This window comes from Haemaphysalis longicornis, unplaced genomic scaffold (genome assembly GCF_048455015.1).
Source record: "Haemaphysalis longicornis isolate Haplotype H1 unplaced genomic scaffold, Haemaphysalis longicornis Haplotype H1 scaffold_7, whole genome shotgun sequence".
Classification (NCBI taxonomy): domain Eukaryota; kingdom Metazoa; phylum Arthropoda; class Arachnida; order Ixodida; family Ixodidae; genus Haemaphysalis; species Haemaphysalis longicornis.
The window spans coordinates 76,467,146-76,488,799 of record NW_027526422.1 but is presented as its reverse complement, the minus strand read 5'-3'; the positions used below and the strand labels follow the sequence as shown (position 1 = coordinate 76,488,799).

Genomic DNA, 21,654 nt, shown 5'->3' with positions numbered 1-21,654 from the left:
AGGCGCACGCGTATCGAGCGGCACCGCACGGCACCGTCAAGGGAGTTATCCCCGTCAAGGGAGTTATCCGAGGCATCGCCGCGGAAGACTCCCCCCTCGAGATACAAGAAAATGTCGTCAACAGTGCAAATCCATGGCTTTGGAGGCTCATCGCATTGGCAGCACAACGACAGTGGTGGTTCTTTTCGCGGGTACCAAGGTTCCTAACTTTGTCAAGTATGGTTCCATACTCTTACGTAGCAGTCTGTGTCGCCAGCACTATGACGTTTTCCGCCGCTGCGGCCACATCGGACACCGAGCGGACGTCTGCCCACAACCGCACAAGATTGTGTGTTTCGCCTGCGGGACCCCAAACCCCGGGCAAGGCCGCGAAACGCAGTGCACACCCCATTGCAAGTTGTGCGGCGGCAGCCACCCCACGGGGACAGCCGGCTGCGCGAACAGGTACAAAGTCCCCATTGTCGTGACGCGACGGCGCTGGGAACGCCAGCTTGCAGCGCAGGAGCAACGCCACCAACAATATGCGGCCAACTCAGAAGAATTCCCGCAGCTATGGTGGCATACCGCAGCTATAGCGAACTAGAATACTTGGCAGACGTCCGCTCGGTGCCCAAGTATTCTAGTTCACTCTACCGCAGCTGCCGCAGCTTGAACAGCAGCCGACGCCGACGGTCGGAGGAGGGCGCATGGCACCCGGGACACGCAGGAGCCGATCGCACATGCGCCGGACCGCCAGAGAGCGTTCAGCGAGTACCGGCGGCACCGGTGGAGAAGCGCGGCGCTCTGCATCGAGACAGCGGGCCGGAGGGATCACCGGCGCCGCCGGAGGGACCGTCAGCTGGGCGGACGCGGTGCGTCCGAGCAGCCCATCCCGACGCCCTCCGTCGAAGCACGAAACACGAAGACAACAGAGCAGCAACGCCGAAACGACCCAACTCCGCCACGAGAATGCACAGCTTCGCCGACACATCGCAGAACAAGACGCCAAGATCGCCGCCCAAAACGCCACAATCAATGCGATCAATACCAACTTGAACAGCTGCTAGCCCTGCACCAGCTCGGTCAAAGCCCGACACAAACTACCACAAGTGTACACAGTGCACCGTCATCGACAGTAAGCACGCCCCCCGAAATGGACACTGACACTATGGAGCTCGCAGAGGCCCGCCCAATGGCGGACAGAGGCTCGGGAGTGGGCAGCGGCGTGGAACCTGGCCCAAAGCGCCGGGCGCTGGACAACTCGAAAGAGCGACGTATACTCACCCGCCTTGACCATCAGCGGGACCGACAGGACCGGGTCGAGACAGAAATCAAGTCTATATTCACACGTCTAGGGACCCTAGAAAGTAACGGACAACAACTCGTGAGCACCATGCAAAACATCCAAACCATGGTACTTCAAATCCAAGCGCACCTACAGCTGGTCCCCGCTACGTCGTCCTCATCACCACCCCAATACCCAACGGCCCAACCATGACACCGCCCTCGAACCGACACCGTCCTCTTAGAATCTGGCAATGGAACGCAAACGGACTCCACTTCAAAAGAAATACGCTACAGCAACACATCCGGCAACTCGATCCCGAGTCCACACCGGACGTCCTCTTACTTCAAGAAACACACAGCGAGCAAATCCTGACGATGCCTGGGTACCATGCCTACGCCACTCCCCACTGCGCCCGGGGTGAAGGTGCGGGAACAGCTCAAGGCGTAAGCGTCCTAGTCAAGAAAGGCATCCCATGCATCGAGCACCCACCCATCGCTGCCAGCCCCATAGAACATGGCGTAGCGGAAATCGTGCTAGGCAGACGTAAGAGCAAGGAAAGTATCTTCGTAGTCACTGCATATAGCAATCCGAGACACTACAGACAGAGATTCCGCCACTTCTTTCGAAGACTGATCCAACTAGCTGGAAGCAACACAGTGCTCGTCGGAGGTGACTTCAACGCCCCACATCAAGCATGGGACTACCCCCGAACGGCAGCTAAAGGCCGGTCACTGCATGACGAGGCAGCCGACACCGGCTTCTTGCTCCTCAATGACACGACGTTCCACACCCGCATCGGCACCTCGGTGCAACGGGACACCAATCCTGACCTCACCTTCCACCGCCCGGCCCCGCACTGCGCCGCAGCCCAATGGAGCCATACGGGCCACTCCCTCGGGAGTGACCACTACATCCTCGAAGTCCTCGTCCCGACGACTCAAGCGGTCCTGTCGGCCAAACGCCGCACGCAACATCTCACGGACTGGGGCGCTTTCCGGCACGAACTCGAACAGCTTGACGCCCTCGACGGCAGAGAACATCCAGGCCATCACGGAGTGGACACAGACACTCCAACGAGTCAAGAAGCGCACCACGTGGGCCGTCGAAGTCCCCGAACAGGTGGACAGTGTAGACAGTCACCTAGCCCACATGCTCGAAGCCCGACTGTCCCTGCAACGCAGGTGGAAGCGATACCGAAGCAGCCGAAACCTACGCAAGAAAATTACCCAACTCAACAGGGAAATCGAGAAATACTGCGCAACTCTATGCCGACAACAGTGGCACGCAGTGTGCCAACAAGCCGGGGGCCAACTTCATGTCGGACGCACATGGCATCTGCTCCGATACCTGCTAGACCCAGCGGAGTCCAAGACCACCCAGCGTACCCAGCTCGAGCGTACGATACATCGGGGGCTCCCAAGACACGATCCGCTACCTGCAAGAGAAATATCTCCGCACCACCCCATCTGCAAAGCTTCCACTATATGGCGGAGTCGCCAACCCTGACCTCGACCGGGACATAGAACTCTGGGAAGTGCAGAACGTGCTCCAGAACCTCAATGCCACCTCGGCAGTGGGCCCAGACGGCATCACCAACAAAGAGCTACGCAACCTCCCTGACACATCCCTAGAGAGACTCACCCGCCACTTACCCCACTGCTGGCGTATGGGCCACCTACCCCAGAGCTGGAGAGACTCCAAGACCATCCTGATACCCAAGCCAGGCAAACCGCCCAATATCGGCAACCTCAGGCCGATCTCGCTCACTTCGTGCGTTGGCAAATGCCTCGAACACGTGCTCCTTAATCGTTGGAACCACTACCTAGAAACGAATCACAGGTATCCCCGCACCATGACCGGATTCCGCCAGGGCCTCTGCACGCAGGACGCCATGCTCCTCCTCAAACGGGCCATCTAAGACAGGCGAACCAGCGATAGCAAGGCCATCCTAGGACTAGATCTGCACGGAGCGTTTGACAACGTGAAGCACACGTCCATCTTGGAACAGATCTCGGCACTCAACATGGGAGAAAGGACCTTCGCGCACTTTAAAGCCTTCCTGTCGGATCTAACGGTCACCATCCACGCAGGGGACCTGGAACTCCCGACTAAGAGGCAAGGCAGCACAGGCACACCGCAAGGCTCGGTCATATCCCCCCTCCTCTTCAACCTGGTAATGATGAGTGTCGCTGCGGCCCTCAACAGAATCCCGAGCGTTAACTACAACCTCTACGCCGATGACATCACCATATGGGACGCGTCCACGGAAGCGATGGTCAGATCGAGGAAGCTCTGCAACAGGCGGTGCAAGCAGTAGAATGCAGTCTCGATGGGACGGGACTTAGGTGCTCGCCGACGAAATTGGAACTGCTGGTCATAGCACCGAGCCGCACTCGCTACGGAGCCCAGCCCAACATCAACCTCCATACAGCGGACGGGAGCGCCATACCACGAAAGGACACGTTGCGCGTGCTCGGCATGCACATACAAGCTAACGGCACCAACTCGCACACGGTGCAACGGCTTTTACGCAAGATCACTGCGGCAATGACGCTCATCCGCAAAGTCGCCACACGCCACGCTGGGATGCCGGAGGCCAGTGCACTACGGCTAGTCCAAGCGTTCGTGGTCAGCCACGTTGCATATGTCGCGGCCTACCACAACTGGACGGCGGCGGAGACCCAACGCATAGACGCGGCCCTCCGACAGGCATACCGCAAGAGCCTAGGACTGTACAGATGCACTAGAACGGACCGCCTCCTTGAGCTGGGTGTGCACAACATACTCGCCGAGATTGCTGAAGCCCAACGCATGAACCAGCTAAATCGCCTCTCAAGCACGCCCACCGGTCACCACATCCTCGACAAAGCAGGACTCCGCCCTCTCTACGATCCCCCACCGCAAGCACAACCCCTACCCCCGGTCTTCATTCGCCGCCTGCACATCGCGCCCATTCCGAAGAACATGCACCCGGGCATCCACGACGCTCGCAGGAAAGCCCGGGCTAGAGCCCTCAGTAGACTGTACGTCAACGACGGAGTGCACGATACGTAGACGTGGCCGCATAGCACGCCAGACCCGGGCGTTACGCGGCAGCGGTCGTGACAGCGACCACGGGCATCACAGTCACCGCGGCCAGCTTCCGAGCAAGCACTACGGCGCAAGCAGAAGAAATCGCCATCGCCCTCGCCGCAACCGACCCCGGCTGCGCAGTCATCCTCAGTGACTCGAAATCGGCCATACGCAACTACGGTACCAACGCCGTCGCGGCAATTGCGGCACGAATTCTCAGCAACGCTCCAGGATCTAACACCCGCCCCCTGAGACTGCAATGGTTCCCCGCACACGAGGAGCAGGCTCCCGGGGTAGACCGCGCCCGCAACCGCAACATCACTGCGGACCGGGCCGCTCGCGAACTCACCAGTCGGGCGGCCCCCCAGGAGAGGTCTCCCCCCACGCCCTTGAATCCCGGACGGAGATCCCATGAAGATGCGCCCTACTCGCCCCCTACACCACTAGAAGACTATGGCACCATACTACGGTGGTACCGAGACACCAGGAGACGGTTCCCGGCCCCACACCCCAACCTCACTCGAAGCGAGGGGACCCTCTATCGCCAAATACAAACAGACTGTGCTCACACCAGTACTGGGCCGCCACATAGCCCCCGCAATCTACGAGACATCCGAGTGTACCGTCTGCCACGCCACTCGCGGCACGCTGGCCCACATACTACACTGCGCACCCCAAGACCCCGCACCCTCAAGCATCCGACAGCTACCAGTAACAGTGCGAAGAGCCATCACCTCGTCAGACTACAACACCCAGAAATTAGTCGTCCAGTGCGTCCGGGAGGCCCTGGAGAGGCAGCGGGTAGGCGGCGCGAGCCCCTTGGGGCCGAGCGCCGGACGCCCGACCTGAAGCTCCTAGGGCTGGCCCGGATGACGCCATCGGCGCCACCGGACCGTTTCTTTTCAATAAAGTCTTTTCTCTCTCTCTCTGCAACAACCAGCAACGAGCAGTTGGATAAAAATGGTGTTGAGACCATGCTTGTACCCTTCCCAACTAGAGCACTGCACAGGCCTGATTTTAAGGCCCGAGACACCGAGCCCAGGCCCGGCCTGGGCCCGGGCATTCATAAGTGAACCTAGCCCGGGCCCGGCCCGGGCCCGCCGTCTCAAGCCCAGGCCCGGCCCGGGCCCGGTCTTATACGCTAAAGAAAATTCGTTTATTATATTTGGACCAGTGTTTCGTAGCGGGAAATCAGACAGAGCATCTACTCTGTACAGGTGCCGTCATAAGTAATTGGAGCACGGGAGCTGTGGCCGAACTGTATCGGAGCGCCGTGTAGCTGCACCGGCGGTAAATGAAAGGACGAGAACACGCATGCGCGCCTGCCGACGGCGATAGCCCATCTATACCTCTCAAAGCATTTTTTAAATTTGGCTTCGAGCATTGCTCGCAGCATAGTGCTCTCGGCGACGGTGCTGATAGCAGAGACGATTCTGGCAGCGTCTCAGGCGCACTTCGAGCTGTCGGAGAAGCGGCGCACTGTCATAGGAATTTGTAGCGAGTTTTTCGTTCAAATATTTTTACGTGTGTACGCTATCAGCGCCATCGCCAAGATCAGTATGCTGCGAACAATGCTTGAAGCCAGGTTAAAAAAAGGGGTTTGAGAGGTATAGATGGGCTATCGCCGTCGGCAGGCGCACATGCGTGTTCCCGCCCCTTCATTTACCGCCGGTGCAGCTACACGGCGCTCCGCTCCGATACAGTTCGGCCACAGCTCCTGTGCTCCAATTACTTATGACGGCACCTGTACAAGCACGTCCTGAATTGAAACGCAAAAAATAAGAGTGTAAAAGTGCACGTAGTTTAGCTTACACCATTTGCAGTTCATGCCACATCAGCGTAATAATAGCTCGTATTCTTAAACGAGAGGGACAATCACCTTTGATGACCAGGCTCTTGGCAACTTCACGTGGTTGTGTCGGTCACAAGTTGGTATTGCTGAGATTTCTTGCTCCCCATTTGAATCCATGAGTATGTGCATGCGTTGAAATATTTTCCCTGCAGTGGCTGTTAAGCGGTGGCGCTTCTCTGGCACGCGAGTTTGATTTCCAGCCATGGCAGCCGCATTTAGATTGGTTCAACATCGTAAAACACGTACATAGACATAGGTGTACAGCTCCAGGGTGTCTTAATTCCTTTCCCGCTAGGGAATTCCTTGTAACCGTATCTTTGATGTTATACACCCAAATATAAAACGTGTATGCAGTACATGAAATGTGATTAAAATTATCGTATAGTGACTATCAGACCTAGCAAAACATGTTTTTAAAACAATGTGTATAACTAACATCAAGAAGCACGTAAAGGTAAACTCAGAACATTCAATTTTATACTCTTTTCTACACTTCACGTCGGAACCATTAATGGTCGGGGCTATGAAATCAAGCCCGAGCCCGGCCCGGGCCCATGGCGTCGAGCCCGGGCCCGGGCCCGTGGCACTGAGCCCGGGCCCGGCCCGGGCCCACCAATAATCGACTTCGGGCGGCCCGGCCCGGCCCGCGGGCCGGGTCGGGCCCGGGTTTTCGGGCCGGCCCGGGCCTGTGCAGTGCTCTATTCCCGACCAACATAGCTGCGGTCCCAAAGCAGTGGTCTTTGTTTCAAAATGATTACAAGTCTGCCACGATGTTGACACAGTCCTGCTGAAACAATCTACCGCTTGGTGCAGTTTGTCCGCTTGGGCAGTGCGTAGCATCACTATTGCCACCACAACTACACCCGATAAGAGCGGCCACCAGCCACTGCAAAATCACAGAATGCCGTGTTCCTTGAGCAAGTTGGATGCAATCACAATACGCTGGACTTCGCTGGTGCCCTCGTAGATTTCGGTGATGCGGGCGTCCCGGTAATGCCGCTCCGCTGGCATGTCCGTCACGTACCCCATGCCGCCCAGGATTTGCAGCGCCTGGAACAGAAAGACGGGTGACATTAATTCTTCTCAGTCTTATAGTCTTAGGAAAGCAGGTGCAATGAACGTTGTGATTGAATGTAGTTGCGTGGAATGCCACAGCTCAACCGGCCTATCGAAGGGGCCACGAAGACAAAAAAAAAAAAAAAAAAAAAAAAACTCCCACCTCCCCTCGAGGGAACCCCTGTGTAGATGCGACGCATAGGGGGTTGTGTTGTTGTTTCCATTAGGTTGATTCTCCCATCGCGTGAAACAGGCCGTGAACCCCCGCCGCGGCTATGATGCAACGTGCCGCGGCTATGACGCAACACAATCCAACACAATCCACTTTAATCCAATCCAATCGAATCCAATCCAATGCCCCTCGCGAGAGTGTGTTCGCTATCGGAGAGGAGAGGGGGTGAGCAGCGGAGAGCGCAGCTGGCGCGGCGAGGAGAATGGGGGAGGGGCAGACAACGCCGACGACAACGCCGACGCCGGAGGGACAAGGCAAGTGAATCAGATGCTCTGCATCTAATACAAGTTTGGTTCATTCAAAAGACTGCCTGGTCTCGATAGCAATGACACCAATTTTATCGCAAACTGCAACCTTTAATAATAATCACTTTAATCATCAATATTAATAAAATAAAATAAAATAAATAATAACAAGAACTTTAATAATCAAGATATTAAAGAAAACAAATGAAGCAGTGGCGACTGCCGAGCGAGCCACTTTTCGGCGATTTCTTTGTGCTGTAACTAGGCGCCTGCGACTTTGTAACTATGCACCTTGCAGGCGCAACGTGTACCCTATCGTGTTCTGTCTCGAGCAGGTGGTGTGATTCCTCGCCCCCACAGTCACAGCCGAGTGAGTAAGCCATTCGGCTCTCGGATACTAACTCACGATCGTAGCCGAGTAGGCAAGACGAGAGACCGTTGATCTACCAGACACAGGTTCGAATCCTGCTGGTACCGGTGATTTCTTTTCCTCATACTATTATACTGAGTTTTGTGAAACGCCGGAGACAATGAAGTGCTGAACAGCGTCGCTGTTAAAAGCTAACATGCTCCTTTAGTGGGCCCCATGCCTTGCCAATCTGTTCAATGAGCACCCTGTTTTTCTGCTCAGAAAGGTACTGTATTTTTGCGCTTATAACCCGCACCAAAAAAATGCGAAAATTTCAGTGGCAAAGGAGGTGTGCGGATAATACGCGGGGGGGTTTTTTCTTTAGTGCAGCTTCACGGCAATGCGCGTTGTGCCATGAAGATGACCTTGTGTACAACAGTGAGGACTGCTGCTCAAGTGATAGCCCTAGCAAAAGCAGTGACACTGAGTGAACTGTGACTTTCGCCTTGCTGTCAGTGTATTCTACTTGCTAAATACACGTTTTTTTTTCTGTCAACATAGTATTTGATGGGTTGCTTGAGCAGTAGCTTTGGTGCAGCCTTTCCTGTATCAACTGTGCTGGCAATACGCGAGGATTTTTCTTTTCCGGCGGGCTGAAAGTGGGGGGTGCGGATTATATGCAGGGGCGGGTTATAAGCGCGAAAATACGGTAAGCTTCTTATAATTTAAATGCTCTTTCATTTTACGTGGACTTAACCTTTCAATCATTTGCTGACCTAAACTGGCTAAGTTTCGATATTTTAATACTGAAAAACTAACAATGTAACCAATGTGTATTGATTCTGACAAACTGATTAGCCCAATTCCCTCCAGAAAGAAAATAAAGGCTCATTCAAATGTTCATTGAATGTTCATTCAAATTCTAGGAAGGAAACTCGGCATGTGGGCCAACACAAGACGTGAACAATGAGCCTGACTTAGGCTGGTGCATTTTGCCCGTGGCTGCATGTGCTGAAAGTGCAATACCGTATTTTCAAGTGTATAGCCCACTCCTGCATGTAACCCGCACCCCCACTTTCCGTCGACGAATAAAAAAAAATATACCCACGTATTGCCCGCATATTTTATACACAGAAGGATGGACCAAAGCTACTACTCAACCAACATTACACATTTGTTCATGCAAAAGAACTTACCTAGCTGACTACGTAACTAAATGACTTGTCACATACCTTTTATCAGGTTGGTATGTTGTTGAGCTGTGTGTGTAAAATAAGCACTGTCAATGGGATAACAGTGGCTCAGTCACTATTGCTGCTGTAGGGACATCACGGCCCAACATGCATTGCAGTGAATCTGCACCAAAGGAGATACCTCGCACATAATCCGCCCCTCTACTTTACCCAGAATATTTTTGCATTTTTTGTGCAAGTTATATGTGCGAAAATACGGTACATACAAGGCCTACCTTCAGAACTACCCGTCAAACATTCCAATAAGATTCGAAGCTGAACCAATTCTTGCGTTATTTGCTTCGCTAGAGAATTATTTCAAATGCCCAACACTATAGATGACGAAAGCGCGACCATAATTTAGACGACAAGCATCTAGATTAAAGGGACCCTGCAACACTCTTTGTGCAGTGCAAGTAAACCTGCGCGACGTTTACATTACAGTGCCAGGAATACCCGAGCCAAATATTACACGTGCACGTGAAGCGGTGGGCGCGTAAATCGCTGTGAAAGACGCGGAAAAACCAACTGCGCTCTTCAGTTCTCCTCATTATGCACCCCTGGCATGGCCTAAGCGACGTCATTGAGGCCATGGCTGTCCGATCGGCTGTCACTGGTCAACTTCGCGGCTAATTTCTGCCATTTCCGCTGCCGTCATCGCTGTGTACGAACCTCTTCTATGCCTGAACCTGTAGGCACAGTTTTGCAGTTTCTTTTGCGTTTTGAGTGCGCGCGGATACTTCCCTTTCAACGGGACCACTCGACTACAAACGTTTACTGCTTCAAAAACGCCCTACCAGCCCAAGCGCACACTTGCGAGCAGGCACCTAGGCCTGCTTTTTTGTGGCACCATGCCGGAAATAGACCCCTCCACGTTGTGGAGAAAAGGAGAAAACTCCCCGGCCTGTGATATATCGAAGACCGCCGAAGACATTGCCGCGAGCCGCCCCCCTCTCCGGGAGAGAGCGCGCAGCTTTCTCTGTGTTGTCCGCTGTCAAGTTGAGAGGGTACGATTATGCGCGATTTCTCATCGCGCGTAGTTTCGTTGATAATGAACGGATTTTCATAATTCTTGCGGGAGGAGATTGCTGGGACAATAGACTTTACCCCAAAATACATTCCTAGCAGTCGATGGTCAGTGTTGCAGGGTCCCTTTAAATTAACCCACGCTTACGCAGCTTGCTCCAGTAAAGGACTCCAGATTAATATGGACCATTCAGAGGTTCCCTACGCATGCATCTATGCATGGCAGTCGGCAGGGGAGTGCAAAAGGGGCACTTGCCCCCTCTCCCCTTGCCCTCTCCCTTCGTGATGCAACAGGTTTGCCCCCCCCCCCCTTCTCCCCAAGACGAAATCCTGCCGATCCTTGTTGTAACACTGTGTACACAAGTGCTTTTTTAATGCAGGTATGCATTCTACACCCTGCGTACTGCTGCCCTCTTCAGGAGATGGCCTCACTATTTCAAACAGAGATGACGTGCATAGTTGACCTCCGGTTTCTCCTGCCCAGTTGTGGTTATACAGGTGTACTCCGATGCCTGTGGCAATGCATTTTTCAGTGTTAAGTGGTCATCGTGGGAGGATATAGGACGATATATTACGCAATCATTTGTGAAAAGTCACATGCAGGATGAAATGTTATTTGGCAGATCATTTACATAGATTAGGAACAATAGGGGGCTGAGGCTGTACCCTTGTGGTACGCCAGAAGGGTTGACATTTCACTAACAGCGATAATGTGTACATGTGTGCGGGCACGTGTATACAAGGTACCCACTGTTCCGATGTATGCCGGCACTGTCTCTGGCCACTGATAGATCCCCCATGAACACTAACTTACGTTCTTCAGTCCCATTAGAAATACAATCACTTTCGCCAAGCCACAGGTCAGTAAGCATGCGTACGAGAAAAGGTGTGCGCTTTGCAGCAAGCCAGTAAATGAAAGTGTGCGCATGCGTGGGGGGAAAAAAAAGGACCAGTCAAATTACAGGTAAGGAGAGACACTGAAAAAATTTGCTTTAAGCTAGCTGTGAACCTATTCGAAATGTAGTGGACAGTGGAAATTGGAATTTGTGAAATTCCTGGAATTTCCCAAATGCGATCATTCAGTCAGCACTGGCCATTAGAGAAAAGCAGCCCCCATGTGAATCGAGGTTATCACAGAAAACAATGGACCTTATTGAAAAGTGCCGAAAAACGTTAGTCTCCAGTGCGAGGAGGGACTCAATAGAATTGGCCGAGTTGTCCAAATTGATCAACAAAAGCAAGACTGCTGACAGCCGTGCATTCACCGTTGCAACAGCTGAAGCAGCATTAAAACACGCAGGAAATTTGAAAGCGACTAGGAGGAAACCCACAATTGGAAAAATGAGAATGTACGCACTCCGGAATGAGAATGGCAAAATAACAAACAATGTGGATGATATAATAAAAATAGCTGGGGAATTTTATGCAAAACTCCACTCTTCTGACCCAAACTCAGAGGCAAGTTTTGTGATAATTGGTATCGGGCAGGTTCCGCCCGCTACAAGAGATGAAGTAGCAATGGCGCTCAAAGCAATGAAGAAGGGCAAAGCTGCAGGAGATGATGGCATTACGGCCAATATATTGTGCCTTGCTGGGAACACTGCGCTAACAAACAGTGCCAAAGGCATGCAAAACGCCAATTTAGTTCTTCTACATAACAGAGGGGATGCCAAAGAGGTTAAAAATTACAGACCCATCAGCCTGCTCTCAGTTACCATCAATTTATTCACAAAACCAATTCGAAACTGCGTGTGTGCGACCCTAGACCGTCTACAGCCACGGAAACAGGACAATATTAGAAAAGGCTTCTCAACTTAAACCACATTCACACTATCAACTATCTAATCGAAGGATGTTCAGAGTGTACATGGCAATCATGGATTATGAAAAAGCATTTGACTCACTGCCCACTTCAGCCCTAATTAAGGCGTTACGTGACCACGGTGTTGACCAGGCATACTACATCGCGCTCTGCAAAGATATATACGACGGATGCACGGGAACTATACGGCTCCATCAAAGAACTCCTAAGTTTCTTATACGAAAGGGTGTCCAGTAAGGGGACACAATACCTCCGCAATTACTTACAGCCTGTCTGGAGGGAGTGTTGATTGATTGTAGGGTTTAACGCGCCGACGCAACGCAGGCCATGAGGCGCGTCGTAGTGGAGGGGTCCGGATTAATTTTGACCAACCTGGGGATCTTTAATGTGCACCGAAATCTCGTACACATGGGCATTTTTGCTTTTCGCCTCCATCAGAAAAGCGGCCACCGCGGCCGGGAATCGAAACCGCGACCTCGTGCTGGAGGGTGTGTTGAGAAAGCTAAAGTACTAGAGGAAAACATGGGTGTGAATCAATGGGGAATATCTGGACCACCTAAGGTTTGCATGCGACACTGCTGTGTTCAGTCAAACCAGTTGGAAATTGCAGAGCATGCTTCGCCGATTGTGCTCGGAAAGTTTGGTTGCATGATTAATAATTCACACCAAGAAATCAAAGGTTATGTTTAATAAGCATGCCAAGGTACGTGACTTTAAAGGGACAATGAAGCGATTTGTAAACATTGCGGGATTACTAGTGCAAATTGTAGTCTGGAGTCTCTAGGCCATGTTTTGACCACTCTCGCTGCATTTATGAGACTTTATTCAGTAGAAAAATCAATTCGAAAATGCTGTCCTCCTCTCTGCATCTTCCTTGCTGGTTTCATATGATGTTTCGAACGATGTCAAAATGAGATGGTTTGGCTTGACTGCGCTGCTGCATGGCTTGCCGACCCTCTGACAGAATCAGTTGGCCCAGCATTTAGTCGGCTGGCCATTGGCGGGTTGCCGCAATTCGTTTGCTAAACTAAGCCACAACACAGTTGTGCCTGGAAAGAATGTGCCTTTAGTTTGTTATTTTGTAGACTGTATCAAGCTCTAGGTCCATGTCGCTCCACACAACGACGCTTCGCTGTCTGGTACGCTAGTAGAAATATCTAAGGCCAATTGAAGGCGGGAGAAGAGTCAATGAAGTTAATATAGGTACTAAGGAATTAAAATCAACCGAAAGTTTTATCGTACAGTGTAAAACCAGGGTGTGGGAAGGAAATTTTGTGCTCAGTGAACTAACACAGCGGTCAGCAGCACGACCACACATATGTGAACGCTTTTCCGCCTATGGAATGCAATTGCCAGTGGCAAGATATTTGTGGAAATGTGGGGAACACTTACTGCACAAGTGCTATTCAAGAACTAGTCATCTAAACTGCTTGAAATGCTAAAACTAAATAGAAATATAAACTGGCTATACAATATGTGCTTTACATTTCCGCCCCTGGCAGCGCTGGGTTATGGCCAAGTGTTCTGGAGCAATAGGCGTATTGTTTTGCAATTCGCAAGTTCGAATCACCGATAGACCATGTTCTTATTTTTTCGAAGGCGATTTATTTGTTTTTGGGCAATGTCTTCTACACTGAATTCACCATTTTTTCGCTGTAACATTCATTGCTTCACGAGCGAGTCCGCACAACGCGTGCAGACTGACACTGACACTGAGGCTCTGGTGAATTCTCGTTGGCACGGTGTTGCCGAAGCACTGAGTCCTCGCGGGCACAGACCCGAATCGGCCAACGCTCGGCGTGGTGCAACACACCTGTTACGATACAGGCACGATCCAGGCAAGCTCCAAAGGTGTGGGAAAAGCGCATCGCATTTGAGCATCTCCGGTGACGCGGAGGGCGTTCACCCACTGCGCGTGCCTCGGCTAGTGATTGTTACGAATTGAAGTTGTGCTGGTAGGCTTATCTGACGCATTTTACAGCTGACAACATGGCAGAAGCGCGCGGTATGCTGATTACCGCGATATCGAGAATGCCCAGCCAACAAAAAACGTTGGATGCCAAGCATGTTTCATGCAACTGAAACCGAAACTGGTTTGAATTCTAATCTTGGACATCGTCCAATCATGAGCACCTCGTATGGACGTCACTGTTTTAGTTGGTGCGGCCGCCGCAGACTGTGTATGGTAGTTTTTCTTCTTTCGGGCTTTATGAAAAACATACCACCTCATCGAACGCCTAACAATGAAAAGTGTGCTTATTTGAGCCAGCCTACGCAGTGCAAGCAAAAGCAGGAGCTTAACAAATTCACTTCAGTATTGCTTTTAGGTAGGCAATGAAATCTTGGAAACAGTAAGCGATAGTCTATCTTAAACCAAGTCATAACTGCCGATCCTAATCATGAAAAGGAAATGACTCGCCGAATAAGCACGGGGTGGGCTGCTTTTGGTAAAAACAAAAACCTTCCTCTGTGACCTAAAAAGCTGGTAAATAACCAATGCGTTCTTCCAGTAATGACGCATGGGGCAGAAACTTGGGGCCTTACTAAGCAATTTGAAAGGAAACTTGGATCGTCCCAGCGGGCAATGGAAAGAAGAATGCTAGGAGTCACTTTGGGATAAGAAAACTGCTGTGTGGATTAGGGAACAGGCTTGGGTGGGGGGCATTCTAGCTCAAATTCAGCGAACAAAATGGGCACGAGCGGGTCACATCATGAGCACGAGGGTCAACAGGTGGACCATCCATTTAACAGAGTGGCTGCCAATACTAGACCGTAAACGAATAGGGGTCGGCCAAGGACTCGATGGAGGGATGAAATGCGGAAATTTGGGGGGAAAGAGAGGACTGAGATAGATGTGGCTGGAGTTCTTTGGGACAGGCCCTTGTCCTGCAGTGCCCCCAACCAGGATAATGATGATGATGATGATGATGGCTGTGGACGACACAGATCTCACCTGATGTGTGACGAATGTCGCTGCCTCTGATGCGGCCAGTTTTGCCATGGCAGCCTCCTGCAAGACACACGCAGAGCAGTCAGGGGCGCTGACAAAGTGCCATCACATTGCGACAAAAAAAGAACAAGAAAATAGCACACAAATTCATTCTTTCGAACGGAAGTTCAAGTTGGGAGCCATCGAGCGAGTTACTGTCGGTTCGGTTCTGAAAATCAACGCAAAGCAAAACGGAATGCAATGAGGGGTATGTGTGGTGATACGGCGCTTCAAATTTTTATTTCAGTAAAGTCAGAATATAGGTCGAGGTGGAATATAGGTCGACCCCCTTGCCTTGCGTGTGAGAAATGAAAAAAAAAAAAAATAGGGTACACAACATCATTTTGTTAGGGCTATAAGCACTTGTTTTGTCTAAGGTTGCTCATTAGAACTGTCTGAAATCTTGTCGGACGACTGCTTCTGTCCGGCTGTCTCCCACACAGCAAGTCGTCCTCGGTGCAGTCCGGGGAGTTGCTTATGGAGCATTTCTTAAACACTTACAAGACCATGTCGTCAGGAAGAATGGGAAACCAAGCATGGGAAACTCATGTGCAGACCTTTGCAAGAAAGACGGTCTATGCAGCCGGGCAGCAGGCATCTTGGGGTTGTCATTTGCCATCCATTCGTAGAGACATCGCACGATGCTCGTGGACAAAAGTCGCAACTTTGTACTTCAGTTGTGGGTGCACAGCGCGGCCCACGAAACAAAATGAGGTCTTTCGAGCATTGCATACCTAGAGCTGCCCCTTCAGCTTATGCCAGTAGCATACACTCTCTTTGGTGCCACTGAACTGGTCCTAGTGGGACATGTTGCTGTTGCTTTGGCTACTATATGAACAATATGATGTTTCTTTTAAATGCTGCGGTGAACTGGCGCTAAGTGCCTGAGCTTATTTTGAGGAAGAAGAAAATAGCACGCACATGCTCACCGATAGCAACAGAAGCCACAAGAAAAAAAAATAGAGATGGTGGTGCGCCTGATTAATGTCGGTGGCAATGGTGCCTTTGCAGTTTGGATGGCCCCGATGGGCTTCCTTGCTGCCAGATGACAACTAACACTAAGCCAATGACCAGCACATAGGTCGAGGGGTGAATCTTCCACAAATTTTTTGGCAAGAAATATCGACCTGTATTCGGACTTATAGGTAGCTACCCACCTGACATTGCAACCACATGGTTTTTATCCCTTAAAAGAATTACGTGAACACTGATATGTGCCTGTGAATAACGAATATGCATTTGTTTCAGTGCCAGGAAGGTATACAATTGACTGACACACCAACAACCACTTTGTCTGGCCCTTGGCACCTCAACACCCCTGTTGAAGTTAGGGTTGCCACCTTTCCCCGAAGAAAAAACCGGCCCTTCGGGGTGGGGGGGGGGGGCGAGGTATGTAGAAGATTGAATGGGTGTAGTAAAAAAGAGGCCACGTTTTTTTTTTTTTTAAATTGAGATGCAATGCCATTTCTTGGAGCGTTTTCCTACAGAGAAATCAACATAACGTTTGCACTGAAGGTGATTGAGATTTTAGTTATTGCTCTGAATGTGCTGCCCTGAAAAGCGACCGCACTTGCTGATTGGCCCGATGGAATTTTGTTGTGTTGTTCCTCCCTTTGGTCCTCTTCCATCTCGGGAATTGCGCCCGGCTGCGTATTTTCTCTGCTCGCGTGTCTTTGCACAGCTTGCCGACACATATTTATTGTCGTAGTTGCTCTATTTATGCTTACAAAAGGCCAAAAAGAATAACCGCGACACGATGGCCAAAAAACCGGCCAATGTCGTCCGGTTTTAGATACAGACCGGCAACCGGCTCGCTGTCAAAAAAACCGGTCGGGCCGGTCCAAAACTGGTCAGGTGGCAACCCTAGTTGAAGTGTTCCGTAAGTATTTAAGGGGCCATGAAGACGAAATACATATTTTTATGGGAAAGATTTGGTGCTTTATAGCGACCCTAGAGCTTGTCTGGCAGCAAACGATGCTTTATTTTTGAGAAAGAAGCAATGTAACTCTTTCCTTACTGCGCCACAGGTCATTAGACACGGAGTTCCGATGATTTTCAAACATCCCGCGAAAGCTAAAAACAGAGGCTTGAGCGGACAACTAACACCATCTGGTGTATATATTGGCAACTCCTTTTCCGATTTCATTTGTTTACGATTTAATTTGTTTATATTTCGCGTGCGGGGAAAAGGGAAATTCGAACACGCGATAGCGGCGAGTTGTGCGAAAATGGCGCCCACTTCTTGGCACACTCCGCAAAAGCGGACTGCGGTGGCAGGGACTTCGGCAGCTGCCGCTGCTGACCTTTTTTTTACCCCAGAAGCATTGGCGACTCCACCAACGATGTGGGTTCGTCAGATTTTAGTTTAATGAAGACGACCCCGTAGACTTCGGCAAGTGCGGAAGGTTCGTTTTTGACTTCGAGCTGTATTTATAAATGAAACGGGCTTCCTATCTGATGACTGTGGTTTTACTTTCATGTATAGGGTCTGGACAATGTGCGGCAAAGATATTTTGCCAAATGCACCATGCCATATTGCGTTATTACCTTCAAGATAGCCTGGTGCTCATGTCGGATTAGCGTTGTAGAGCGACGCGCGATGCTTCTCATGAGCGCTGGATATCTTTTCGTGTTTTTTACCACTGAGGATTTTGTGTCAGAACACAACCAGGTATGCTTCAGTACATATTTTAGAGAGACCGATCTACCCTTGAGTGGCTTTGTGGAGTGGCACAGCCATCAGGGCCGCTAAGTTGGCGGACCCGCAAAAATCCAAAACTTGGTGTACCGCGTTGATGCATGTACCGTATACAGTCGAACCCCGCTACAACGAACGCCACTTCAACGAAATTTCCGCTTCAACGAAATATTTCCAATTCCCCGTCAGCCAGCCATAGAAGTCCATGCAACAAAGTCCTCGCCGCAACGAACCATTTGTCAGGCTTGCTTTCGCTTCAACGAAATTTTCGATGATTTGGGCTGGGTTTGAACAATTATTTTACAATAAAATAAGCATAGCGCTAGCTATCTGTAACTTTTTATACATTCAGGACGCTTAGTTTCACCGAAAACATGCGAGGTGCGGCCACACCGCCACAAAAAAAAAAAAAAAAAAAAAACTAATAGGCGGACGCCATTGTTTGATGGTGATAACGATGTGGCTGGCCGTCTTTACATGAGGCGCAGGCCCGGTTCGCCAAGCCGGAGCTACAGTGGCTACAGCCAATCCGTATCCAGTTGAAATCGCACAAATGTGCTCCGCTGCTGGCGCGGCGCCGTCATGTATGCGTTGTGAGCAGCTGTCCCTGCCGTTTTCCTTCTACCATTCTTAATAGCCAAGAGCAAAAATCATGTTTGCGTGTTTGGTCTTGAAGCCAAGTCATCCTATCTTAGTCATGAGCGCGCAGTTGTGTTAAATACAAGCGCGCGCGTCTAACCTGCCAAGGTCAGTAGCTGCCGCGCTGTGTCAGATGATAAGATAACGGCACTGCTCCTGCTACAAGTGAGAGGGGGGCTTCCGACGGCCTTGCAGCTATCTGCAAGTAATCAGCTCGGTGGACACGCCTTGTTGTACAGCAATACGTTTTGCGCCTGCATTTCTTCACCCCACTCCGCAACGCGTTCTTCGCGTGCAGTGAAAGAACAGATAACCGTTGGTATGTTTGTTATCCGAATAAACATGACGTTATTGCGCGTCACTCCTTTTTCTAAACATTGTATTATGCTGCCAATGATGCGGAAGCATACGGGGCTATTTTTCTGGCCTTTCCGTGGTGTGTTGCGGCAGATTTCGCCTCAACGAATTTTCGCTTCAACGAAATTTTTCGCACGTCCCGTCAATTTCGTTGTAGCGGGATTCGACTGTAATGCGGAATATAGGTCGAGATTTTTTACAGAAAAATTTGCCGAAAAGTCACCCCTCGACCTATATTGCAGTCACTGGCAGTTGTCATCTGGCTACCTAGCAGCCCATCGAGCCCATCCAAACCCCAAAGGCACCATCGCCACCACCATCAATCGGACTCGACGCCATCTTTGTTTTGTTGCTTCTCTCGCTGTCGGCGAATGTGTGCGTGCAATTTTCTTCTTGCTGAAAATGAGTTTAGGCACTTGGTGCCAGTTTACAGCAGCATTTAAAAGAAAAGTTGGGGGTTTTCCAAGGCCAATGACGTGTCCGCCTTGCGCCAGTTCGGTATCACCAAAAGAAGTGTTGCTAGCGGTGTTAGCTGAAGGGGCAGCTCTCGGTATGCAACGCTCGGAAGGTCTCGTTTCATGGGCGCTGCTCTGTGCACCTGTGCTGCTGAACAAAGGGGCAAATTTTGTCCGCTAGCATCGTGCGATGTCTCTGCGAATGGATACCCCAAGATGTTTGCTGACTGCCTGCACAGACTGGCTGTCGCTCCGGTTTGCACACGAGTGTGCCATGCTTCGCGCTCGCTTCACGATGACATCGTCTTGCGAGTGTTTGAGAAGTGCTGCATAAGCAATTCCCTGGACCGCACCGAGGACTACCTGCTGTGTGGGCGACAGCGAGCCAGAAGCAGTCGTTTGACGATACTTCAGACAGTTTTAAATGAGTAATCTGAGACGAAACAAGTTACAGTCTCAATAAGACAATGGTTGGTACCTAATTTTTTTTTTTTGCATTTTTCGGTTACAAGGTAAGGGGGTCGACCTATATTCCGCCTCGACCTATATTCCGCATTATACGGTATTTAATGATAGCTTTGGAACGTAGAAACCGCTTGCATACCTTACCATATTTGCACGATTGTAGGTCGACCCTTTTTTTCAAATTTGACAATCCAATGTTGGGGGGTCGACTTAGAATTGAAATCGATTCGTCTACCGCTAGTAACGGCAAGAGAAACGAGAAATCGGGGGTGCTACGAGGTGGGTACAGCTTTGCACCCTCGTTCCCATGGTTATGGTCTAAAGTGTGAACCGCACGGGGCATTTTCTGCTCGCGAAAATGCGACGCGCTGACGCTGCCGTGAATACCACCCGCATGCTGCGCACTACGCGATCGGCGGCGGCAACATGGCGGCGTCACCAGCCGCGAAGAGGTGCATGTAGCTCCAGCGACCGCTTCTAACCGCTCTTTAAGATATCATTTAAGGCACAAATGAAGGCGTTCGTGCAGGAAAAGAGCTGATAATGTGGTCGAAAACGACACTATAAAGCATCATCTGCGCCGCTAGGGAAAGCGCCAATCAAATATCCGCCACCGTGGTAAGCCTAAACATCTACGGCGGCGCCAGCCGGCTGTCCTGAGCGCTATCAAATTGCCACTATGAAGAGTGCGCCTCCCCATAGGGGCAAGTCGTCAGGCTCCTCCCACTGCCACGCTCGTCACGCGTCGTACCGAGGTAGAACTGGCAGAACTTAACCCTTTGAGGGTCACGGCCGTACATGTACGGCATCGGAAAACACTTTCAAAATGGTCAATGACGTACATGTACGTGATTGCTTGTATGTTTAAAAAGCGCGCTTTTTTCGCCAACTTCTCTTGCTTGGCATGTGCTGCCACATTTCGGAAATACGTCAAATTTTTTTCTTGCGCCGATGGCTCTACTTTTTATTTTTTTATGATTTACTTCAGCGGCGCGCCGGCTATCGCTTGTGAATTCGGTAACGAGGGGGTGCGCTGGGTATAGGGAGGCGAAGCTAAAGTTTGCCGGGCAAGGGAAGCGCTGCCCTCTCCCCTCCGGGGGAGTACGCCGGAGCGGCGGCCTATTCGGCACGTGCTTTTTTCGCTGCGCGCGTGCTGCATTTCTCGCGCTAGGAAGAGGGCTGGGTAAAATTTTCTTTCGACTTATGAAAGCATACACATTAGCACATGTCCAGCAAGTTCGGTTTAAACGTAGAGTAGTTACTGAGTTCATTTTTGTCGACGTTTGTCTTGTCGTCTGCTACAGACGCGCCGCCTGCTTCCCGCAGCTCGACCGGCACTGCCGACTGCCCCGACGATTTTAAAGGAGCAGCCATGAAGACAAAATATAAGTTGGGTTTATTAGAATGACTGCTTAGTCCCGATAACAATGATACCAATATCATCACAATCTTCGAACAAATAACGGAGATATTAACGAAAACGTGTGAAGCAGTCGCGACCCCCTAGCCAATTTCCCGCAACTTTTCTATGACGTCACGGAACCTTGTTTGTGCGATTGGCGGCCGCCTAACTGACCTGTTGCGACGACACATGACTGGACGTCTGTAATGGGGCCTCTAGTTCCATTTGAACGCATCACTTGAATGCTAACGGGCAGTTAACGCACTGAAAATTATGTTTTATTGTTGGCCCGTGTGACGTCATTCTTGCTCATAACACGTCACTGTGGCGCAAAATTTGAAAGTTTTTAAATACTTCTTGCTTTTTTTTTTGTTAAAAAACATCTTTTGTGGCTGTAATGGAGCTGAGTGAGATACTGAATCCCAGTTCTTTCAAATTAAATGAAGTTGTATTTTCTCTTCATGGCTCCTTTAAGGGGGGAAACGCGTTGTTGGGC

The 21,654-nt window shown here is 50.7% G+C and overlaps 1 protein-coding gene across 2 annotated transcripts in view; it reads right to left on the bottom strand.

The window, feature by feature from the left end:
- Nucleotides 1-6,914: 6,914 nt before the first annotated feature.
- LOC144145997 (short-chain specific acyl-CoA dehydrogenase, mitochondrial-like) overlaps nt 6,915-21,654 on the bottom strand; it is a 42,145-nt gene continuing 27,405 nt past the window's right edge. For both annotated transcript variants that reach the window (XM_077677896.1, XM_077677897.1), the window contains 2 exons: nt 15,107-15,163; nt 6,915-7,241 (listed from right to left, as the gene is read on the bottom strand). In XM_077677896.1, coding sequence (XP_077534022.1) covers nt 7,086-7,241; nt 15,107-15,163 — 213 coding nt within the window. In that variant the 3' untranslated portion in view covers nt 6,915-7,085. The remainder of the gene's footprint in view (nt 7,242-15,106; nt 15,164-21,654) is intronic.